The sequence below is a fragment of the Gambusia affinis genome, linkage group LG24 (genome assembly GCF_019740435.1).
Source record: "Gambusia affinis linkage group LG24, SWU_Gaff_1.0, whole genome shotgun sequence".
NCBI lineage: Eukaryota > Metazoa > Chordata > Actinopteri > Cyprinodontiformes > Poeciliidae > Gambusia > Gambusia affinis.
In genome coordinates, this window is record NC_057891.1 from 9,133,044 (window position 1) to 9,143,163 (window position 10,120).

The window sequence follows — 10,120 nt, forward strand, 5'->3', positions numbered from 1 at the left end:
TCCTATCAATTTCGACTTTCAGCAGAGAACAAAAATATTCAGAAGTAGAAATTTTGTCAAAAATTACTTGTATAGTTAACTGTAATTTATCATCTTGTAATCTACAAACTAATTCTCTTCTCTCAACAGAATATTTGGAACAGAACAACAAAACATCTTTAAAACAAAAATCAAATTTTTCTGTTGAATGTTTTTCCATTTTATATATAGCACTATTTAATCCTGCATAAACATGACGTAATCTGTTCTCATTACACCATCTTTTCTTTGAATACTGTAAAACCACCTGCCAGTTCTGTCTTCTTCCCACTGTTTCTGCCACCTGTCCTTAACCTTTTGTTGAAGTAATTTCCTAGATATTTATATCTGTTGTATTTATTTAGTTTCTCTGCTGTTTTTTTTTTTTTTTTTGTGTCCTATACTCCAGTCCAGCAGGTCGCGGTAATGCATCTTTACAATGGTTGCAACGTTAACAGAAAAAAAAACGACGGGAGTTTGCAAAGTGCGGAAGGCGCGTCAAATAAACAGAGTGGTGATTTTGAATTTGAATTATTTTGTTATATTTCTAGTGAAAGTTTTGTTTTTCTGCATGGCTCAGCAGAACGACTCCTGGTTCAGCTGTAAGCGGCCTGCTGAGGTCGTTCGGCTGAGGAGAAAAAGAGCCCGTAGGTCTACTGCCGCTGAGAGTCCCGGACCGAGCGGCTCTTCTCCGGCTTCTGGCCCCTCCTTAGCAACTCCCAGCCTCCACAGCCAGTCCACAAGCAGAGGGAAACGTAGGAATCCTTTTTTGACCTCGGACTACACTGTCAGTCGGCCGAAGAAAGTTTTAGTCGAAGACGTGGACTGTGAAAATGTGGGTACTTTTATAAAACGAATGTCCTCGGAGAAGACATCAGGGGACAGCAGAAGTGGTCCACCAGGAGACAGCTCGTTGGAGGTAGGATCAGTAATTCGCTCTGAGACAAACCCACAAACCAGTTTTATATCTGCTCCGCAAAACTCGTTGTTCCAACATGTCTGCCAAATAAACATGTTTCCTACGTACTGATTATTTTTACAACATAAAGCCTTTAATCAAGCCACTGTGCTGTTAAGCGCTCTGAATTACAACCATGATGCAATTCACCTAGAGCTTGGCAATAAATCAATAACAATACAATAAAGAAAACACGTGATCAATATCAATAGAAAATATATCTAATAGAACATTCAATACTGTCATTAAACTTCGATCCAGAACCGCACAGCATTCTGGGGGTTGTAAGCAGAGGAAAGACTCAAACTCTCACAGCAAGCTATAAATGTTGGTGTAGCATTTGCGGTACTCAGTCATGGTTTCCCAGCAGCAACTTGTTGGGTAACTTGCAGAGCAGCAGTTTCAGATTTTGCTGCTGTGTGAGATGAAACTGAAAACTCAGTACAACAGTTCAAGTGGAAATTGTGGATAAAACAGGAAAGCCATATTGACAGTATTTCAAATATTAAAAAAATATATACATACAATAATGATCAATATCAAACCTTGTATCGACTTCAGCCACATCACTTGTAGCTACAATTCAGTAGCTTACCATCATCAGTGTGAATGTGAGTCTGAATGGGAATGACTGATTTCATGTCAAGCATCATAAATTCTAATACTGAATATTTGTCAGATGCTAAAAACTGAGGATGTCTTGGAAAAAAGGTGACATGAAATTTAAAAAAGTTTCTATAATAATAATTGTAGATCTTATATATAATGCCCTTTGTCTTTAGATCTCTAAAATGTTGTTAAAAAGAAATGTCTTAAGGTCAGTCAGTGGATTGTGGTGCCCTCACAGTGTCAGGTAGATCATTCCTTAGACGTGGAGAAGACCCTGGCCCCCAAGGTTCTCAGTTTGGCTTTGGGTAGGTGGAGAAGGTTTGAGTGGGTGGAGTGGAGTGAAAGAGTTGTGTTTTGTGGGTTAAATAGTTCTTTGAGATAGTTGGGGCTATTTCCATAGATACATTGGTGTGTGAAGAGGGAAATCTTGAATTTAATCCTGGTGGAAATGAGAAGCCAATGGAGAGAGTGGAGGATGGAAGAGATGTGGTCATGTCTGCATTTGTAAATTAATATAAATAATATGTATTACTTTATCATGTATAAATGTAAATAAATAAATAATGTCACTTATTTGTTATTTTTGCTACTTACCTGTGTGAAGAGAGAAAAATGTAATAGATTGCAGCTACATGAACAGATGTTTGTTGTATCTACAGCCTATAACTAACATAAGGTTGGAAAAGTTTTGATGATTGGGGTATGAGCCTTTTTCAGTTCATTTTCTGCTTTAAAGTACATTTAACAAGTGAATTCAGCTGTTTCCACAAACCTCTTTAGTTTCAAAGTAATAACTGATTTCTACAAAATAACAGCTAAAAGATATTATATATAAAATAAGCTATTGCCTTAATTATCTGCCAACTGATTTATCTGTGCCCATTTTCTTCATTTTGGGAGATCGGTGATCAGCTGATACTTACATGTGAGGCCTAAAATATAAACTGTTAATTCAAAAACTATACCCTAGTGTTTGATTGTAATAAAACAAATTCTCAATTTCAACTGATCAATATTAGAAATATCCTTATTTACAAAATCAACATACCTTGTGCCTCTATCAAGGGGGCCTCTAATAAGATACATTTTTATAGCGCTGTCACAACTTGTCTTCCGTTCTTTTTGTCGTTAAGCTGCCGCCCTAAAATACACACAGCGGTGGTTGTTCTATCAAAATAAAGGCATCAAGTCAGAAACCGGAAGTCAGCTGTATATTATAGGAATAAAACAACGTAAAGGCAATAAGAGTTAAAAAGGTGACACAACAAATAAGGAAGTTAATTTGGGGTTACTTACAACTTATTTTAAACAAATGTTCAAAGTTTCCAGACAGAATTCCCCTGCCTGATAAACAAAAAATAAACAAGAAGTCAAAGAACAACCATGTAATACCTGGTACACCAAAGGCTATGAGATTGTTGAAATTTAGAACTTATGCTTATCAAGAATTTTACCAAAATATATATTTTTTTTGTTTCAACAAAAGACACAGTTTTTGTGAAAATTAAATTTTTCAACAAAATTAGAAAAACTAATTTTGTTGCTCAGGATTGAATTGCAAGAGCAATAAAAAAAAAGAGTCAAATGTTAAAGGTATTGCAGGGATCAAACAAAGAACACAAACATGCTGATGAAAAAATTGCATGTATTTTGTTGTAGAAGTCTCTGTCTGAAGAAAAGCCTCTGTTGGAAACAGAGGAGCAACATACTGACAATCTGCTGCTCAAGGTGAATACAAGCAGATATATAGCATCAGAATGTGAGTCTGTTGCCTTAAATGTGCTCACATGTCTTCACTGTTTTTCATTAGAACCCACTGGCCATCACACCCTCCTCCATAGCTCCTGTTACTCCTGTTAGCTGTGCAGAGTATCCAGCTGACTGGAGCTTGAAAACTCGGGTCATCTTCACCTCTCCCGTCTCCTTGTCGTGGACAGAGCAACCGAAAGCTCAGGAAGAAGCTCTGGGGCTCAGCAACAGCTGCAGAGCAAAGTTTCCCATGCTCCCGCACAATCTGCAGGTAGTTAATGTTATTAGTTCACCTCTGTCTGAAGCAAATTGCACTTTCCTCATTTATCTTTTTAACTTTACAATTGAATTTGAGGATCCTTTTTGAGAATTCCTTTTAATGTTATTGTGCGCGAATAAAGCAAAGCAAATAAGAAAAGCAACTCTTGAAGAAACACAGAAGCAATTGGAATGTTAAGAATAAATAAATAAATAAAGATCAGGTTTTAGATGGATTTGCTGGGCAACAACAGCTCTTGGGTAGAAACTATTTCTTAGTATGTTTGTCTTTGACTTTATTGTCCTGAAACGCCTCCCTGAGGGCAGGGTGTGAGGGGTCCTTGATCATACTGCGAGCTCTCCAGAGGCAGCGGGTTCTGTAGAACTCTTACAGAGATGGAAGAGGGCAGCTAATCAATCTCTGGACGGAGTTTATGACCCTTTGGAGCTACTTTCTCTGTGCCGCAGTGCAGCTGGAGGACCACAGCGAGATTCCATGGCTCAACACTGACTCTACAAAACAGAGATAGGAGGACACCAAAAGCTCAGTTCTCAGGTAGTTCTGAGAATCCTCAGGAATAGGCTGAAAGTTAAAAAAAAAATAGCATTTTTAATGATCAAAGGTTTTGTATTGATTCCTAATCAGAGTTTCTAAAACTCCCAGTGCAAACGGCAAACCTTGACATAAGAAAATGAAGCTCATGTCAAGTGACTCCCCCACTCAGTTCCATCAGACTAGTCAGCAATAATTAGCAACAGTTAGTAGGTGCCCCTGCGACAGACTGGCGACGTGACCCCGCCTCTCTAAATATATAATATTTATGAAACGTTCGCTGGAGATGGGCACCAGCAGCCCCACTAGCCCCACAAGGGTGTTAGGAAATAGATGGATGGATAGTAGTGCCCTGTGCACATACTGAGCTCATTATATGAACTACTTCTCAGTGCAATGCTGGTTAAAAATGTTTTTAAAGGATTAATAGAGATCCAAGATGTTGTGATGACTTCCTAAAGGCAAGCTTTCAGAAAGAGCAATGTTTTTAAAGAAACAGAGGCCCAATTTCAAGGGGTTACATACCAAAGTCACATTTATTTGAAGTAATATACACAGTTTACATATACTGTGTTTTTATAACAACTGAAGTTAACATAGTTACTTGATTGTGCTGTAAATCAATATTTGGTAATGTGACACCAACAAGTAAAGATCTCTGAAATGGTTCAACATTTTTTAAAGGATTAATAGAGATACAAGATCTCTATTAATCTTGTATCTTCAGATTAATTGATATACATATACAAATGTGTGTATATATATATATATATATATACATATATATATATATATATATATATATACATATATATATATATATATATAATATTTATGTATACATGTATCAGTGGTCTGTCTTAAGATATTAACATGTGGGCGCCTGAAGGCCTTGAAGGCCTGGGGACCTTCTGGAGCTGCTGACTTAATTTGGATTAAGTGAAAATAATTGATATTCATTTGAATTATATTTCTTTGATTGGTTATTTTTAAAACTCTATAGTTGTGGGTTTAAATAGAATTGTCTTCTTGTAATGACTCTAATATTTTTAGATTTCCTGTCAACTTAACATCTTTTAATACAAAAACAAGGTGGACCACCAGCGGACCGCTTTGGCGCTCTGACCACTGAGCTCAGGACGTTTTCTGGGGGAAACCCTGAATGTATTTAGTTAGTTGTTATTTGTTCATCTATTTCGCTTAATGTAATGCTGTGTGTGTTTTGCAGGAGCCCAGGTCCTGGTCCGACGCCCGGTCTGCCTTCCAGCAGAGCTTGGTGTACTGGCAGCACCCTTGTCTGCCCTGGCTCTCTTTGTTCCCCAGGATCAATGCTGAAAAGAACTTCTCTGGGAAGAACCTGCCCTGGACTCAGGATGAAGCAGTACATGAGAGTCTTGTGAAGGAATGGTGAGGTTGTTAGACGTTCTGCTCTCTCCTTGAGGTCTGGGAGGATAGCATCCAATAAAAAGCTGTTTTTCTCTCCTTAGGTCTGTCAGTTTGTCTTCTCTCTACAGCCTTTTAAAGATGGGGCTGTGCCCATACTTCTATGTCTGCTCCTATCAGGTACATTAACCTGCTTTGGTGTTTGATAGCTTCTGTTTTTCTTTCCCTAATTGGCTCTTCTTTGCATCAGTTCACAGTGTTGTTCAAGGCAGCAGGCCTTGGAGGGTCAGACTGCATAACTGCCTTAATTTCTCCTACGACTCGAGGTCTCAGAGAAGCATTGAAGGCTGAAGGTACTCATGAAAGATTAGCATGTACTAATCAGTTTAAGTTCATCTGTCACATAAGTAATGTAACGTTAACAAAATATTTTTAATATTTTATCGTTTTATTTTTGTTTTGCTTAGTTTTTTTTTTAATGACGGTAAAATGTGACGTCCGTCCAACATTTTGACAGGTTATAATGAACACCCTGGACTGGTGCACATGTGCAGACATTATAGACTTTATGCAAAGAGTTCATCACAAAGGAAACTAAAATCAATCAATAAAAAGATTCTTTCTGAATATTATCTTATGGACACTGAACTGAATGTGTCTTTCTGAGCGGGAGCTGACAGCGTGTTGAAGAGTTATGCACCGGATGCGTTGGTATAGAAACGAATTCCAAACATTTGGTTGAAACGGCATCTTTAATTCCAGTCTCCATTACATACAGAACAGAGAAAACTGAAGAGAATGCAATATTTTGGTAATTCGTTTACAGTCTAAACAGAGGAGCTGAGAGTTCATCATGAGGAAACAAATAAAGGTACAGAAGTTAATTAGACTGTAAAAGTTCACACCCGGACCACTCAGGATAAAAAGCTATCAGAGTTTATTGATCTGTTTGGATCAGACAGATCCAACTGACTGGTGAACTAGTGCAGATTTCTCTGCAGATGGGAACCAGGAGGGATTTGTGAGGATGTGCATTCAGACCCCAGCAGGTGAAGTGCTTGTAATTTAAGTGGAGTCGTTTAATTTAACTTATAAATTATTGGGGCCGCAGTCGGTGGTTTTTGTCACTACGGAGAAAAAGTTAGATGTGTTCATTTGCTTTATGTGTGATGGGATCTGGACTCATGGTTCAACTAGGTGAACATTAACTAAACCCCATGAAAAATGCAGCTGAACAGCCTATGTTAATGTAATTATAATTTGAGGAGTAAATATAATAAATGACAGATTTTTTTTATGCTGTCAGTCAAAATGACGGACAACAAAAAAGTCTAATGCGACCTCTGGTACCAACTATCCCTTGTGCTGCTGTGCTTCATCTGTGACCCATGTCTTTGTTAAGGTGTGGAGTTCAGTCTTCCCCTGCTGAAGGAAAGGAGGCGGATTAATGAGCAACATAAAAGTATTCAAAAGAAAGATGAGGAAATGGAAAACGAGAACAAAGATTTGTGAGACTTCTACTTTGTCTGCACTGTTGATGACGAATCTGAAGTCTGTGTTCTTGAATATGTTTAAAATAGTCTTTTTCTGGCTTAACTGCTTAGCTATGTAAATGTTGCAGCTTGCAGATGGATGAGGACTATCAGAATTGGGATGAAGAAGATGATGGATGCAGCCAAGGTGAAGACGACAGCTTGTCTTGGCTTAAGGAGATAGGAATCCAGGACAAACTCAGAAAACCTGAATGCATTAACTTACAGCTGTATCCTTCACTGCTCCTTGTTTTTGCAACGTTTCTGAACTAATACAACCTTGTTATTCTTGAAGTTAACAACAGTGAATTCTGAATGCTCCTTGACTGCTTATATAGACAAAAAGAAGCTCCAACTCTGTCTCTAGACCATAAACCTGAGTCGGCTGTATGTGTGGAGGGATCCCACTCCTTCAATCTCATCAACTTCCTAATCAACTGGAAGAGTGTGGTGGCTGCAGCTGGTTCTCAGACTGGTCTGCCACCAACCTTGCTGGCCCCCACTGCCTTCAGAGGGGCTACCATGAATGTGTTGAAGGTATAGGAGTTATTCATGTCATCGTTTCTGAGTCAATACACAAGGTTCTTTTTTTTTTAAGGACTGAAAATGAAATGTAAGGTCAACCTCTACTAATAACTCTATGTCTGTATTAACCCCTGGTTGACAGTCTGGTTTATGATGTGTTTTCCAGGGCCGCAGCGTTAATGTCAAGAACTTGGTCGATTGTACCTATCAGAACATTAGCAGTCTGGAGCTCACAGGTACAGAACCACAACTGGAAGCTTGTTTTTGACTTCTGAATTGCAGATGTTCTGTTCAGATTGATATTGTAGGGGTGGTATTATGTTAAATCAACTTTTTTGAGCTTTACATGATATAATATTAGTCCACATAAAGCATATGTGGAGTGTTGCTTTGATTCTTTCATGCATATCTGAGAAATTCTTTAATCTCCCATGGCTACCATTCAACTGTGCAAAACTCCTTTAGTGAACCTGGCAACGCCTCTGAAGCTCCTATACTTCAGAGCTTCCGCCTCACAGAGCAACCCCTCCCACAACTTCACCACCCACCCAGGTCCTTTAAACTACCAGGCAGCAATTAGCAAAAACCTGGTGGAACTGTGCATCTACTGAGCTGATTAAACAAGCTATGTGTAAGTGCAATGCTGGGTATAATGTTGCTAAACGGTTAATAGGGGAGCGATGTTCCTGATGGTGGAGTTTCAGAAAGAGCAGGAGTCTTAAGAGGTGTTAAAGTAAAGTGTCAAATTTCTTTAAAGTCACATTTGATATATTGTATTCTTATAACAACTGAATGTAACATAGTTACTTGATTGTGTTATAAAATGGCACTTTGTGCATAGGAAATATACAGTCTTTGTTTCACTGCAGTCATTTTGCTAGAATCTAAACAGTTAATACTATTTCTCATTAATGAACACTCAGAATCCCATCTTGACAGAAAACACAGAGATGTAGAAATTTTTGCAATTGTATTGAAAAAGAAAAACTGAAATATCAGTTGGTCAAAAGTGTTCAGACCCTTTGCTCTGATACTCATCACAACAAAAGGTGGGCAGCAGTCACATGTTGCCCATTTCTTCAGATCCTCCTATGAAAACCTGCATAGAGTTAGCCAAAAATCACATGAAAGACTCCCAGAATATGAGAAATAAGATTCTCTGGTCTCATGAGACAAAGATTGAACATTATGGTATTGTCACCTGCCCAATTCAATCCCAACAAAATAAAATCTTACCACACTCTGCATACTTTTTCCTGCTACTGTCAAGTTTTAGATTTGTAATTATTTTGGCTCTTGAACTGAGCTGAATGATGCCACCCAAATTCTCAGGGAAACTTGAACAAAAATACCAGCAGGTGGCAGTAGCAGGCGGTATTATCACATTTTAGACAGATTCTATTTCTGTGCCAGTCCCCTTTTCATGAAACGAAAAGAAATTCAATTCCAAATACAAGATGCTCATTAAGCATTGTTTAGTGTTTTCTGTGTTTGCTTTCTGTCCTCTCTAAGTCCTTCATAGATAACATTCTAAACTGAATTTGACTGCTTTACTTCACAAGATCAAACTGGACTGTATGTCAGTGACTCTAATCTGTGGATGATTGGATCTTACTGATGGGATTTTGATGTGTATTTCTGTATGATGGGAAACAAACGGGGCCTGTGTTTAAGTGTTTTGATATAACATTTGTTGTGAGTTGGTGTTGTACAAATGAACTTAAACTGACTTTCTTTTTGCACTTTAGGACCCATCCTTCCTTCATCGCTTCATGCCATCACAACTCTTCTTCAGAATGCACAAAAAGGCAACTTCTCTGCTGCTCTTTATACTCATACACCCACTGCTGTCATGAACATAGAAACCTACAGGACACGGGTATGATATTAATCATATATTAGATGCATGCTAACACTAATGTTGAATCAGTCACATGACAGTAAATATTGAGCAATTCCCCATGTTTCTGTGCTTTATAGCGTAGCAGGGCAGTGGGAGACCTGACTCACTGTGGTCTTCCTCCTGCTTCAATTAATCATCTCCAGCAGCCATCCACTCTTGGCAAAACTACCCTGACGCACATTACAATGAATAACTACAGCTACACCTGGAAGATTGGATAAAACAGAGACGGTGCACATCTGAAACCATCACACCTCAAGCAAAAAAAACCACAGCCTATGGAATTTCTTCAATTCTTTAAATTTTGTTGGTTTTTCATCAAGCATAGGTGTATTTTTTGTTAATTGTTTTTAAATAATAGTTCATAATAAAACCTATTTATGCAAGTAATGTTTCTACAGTTTTTGGTTTTCAGCAAGTTAATTTTATTAAGTTGTTGAAATTAACAATTTTATTAACATCAAACCAATTTAATGGTTTGAGGTTAATCTCTCTAAAGGAAAATAACGTCCCAACTTACATCAGCCAATGTGAAAAGGTGATTTCTGCCAAAACTTGAAAACTGGTCATTGGTAATTCCAAAGAGTTCAACTTTAGTCAGTCCACTTTTGTTTTCCCAAAAGTTTTAAGGG

General features: G+C 38.0%; 1 protein-coding gene across 1 annotated transcript; it reads left to right on the forward strand.

The window, feature by feature from the left end:
• Positions 1 to 451: 451 nt before the first annotated feature.
• On the forward strand, positions 452 to 9,878 carry LOC122826910 (protein downstream neighbor of son homolog). The gene is made up of 12 exons (XM_044109286.1): positions 452 to 937; positions 3,245 to 3,313; positions 3,396 to 3,605; positions 5,374 to 5,552; positions 5,633 to 5,708; positions 5,779 to 5,881; positions 6,931 to 7,036; positions 7,150 to 7,290; positions 7,399 to 7,597; positions 7,752 to 7,821; positions 9,334 to 9,464; positions 9,566 to 9,878. Exons 1-12 carry the CDS (start codon positions 458 to 460, stop codon positions 9,707 to 9,709), a joined length of 1,908 nt encoding a protein of 635 aa, XP_043965221.1. The 5' UTR covers positions 452 to 457; the 3' UTR covers positions 9,710 to 9,878.
• The last annotated feature ends 242 nt before the right edge of the window (positions 9,879 to 10,120 follow it).

Bases quoted from the DNA above. Each gene is read 5' to 3' on its own strand.
- LOC122826910 (XM_044109286.1), top strand. From the start codon at position 458: ATGGTTGCAACGTTAACAGAAAAAAAAACGACGGGAGTTTGCAAAGTG. The intron at 5,553-5,632 runs GTGAGGTTGTTA...TTCTCTCCTTAG, and splicing joins GAGAGTCTTGTGAAGGAATG to GTCTGTCAGTTTGTCTTCTC. The intron at 9,465-9,565 runs GTATGATATTAA...TGTGCTTTATAG, and splicing joins TAGAAACCTACAGGACACGG to CGTAGCAGGGCAGTGGGAGA.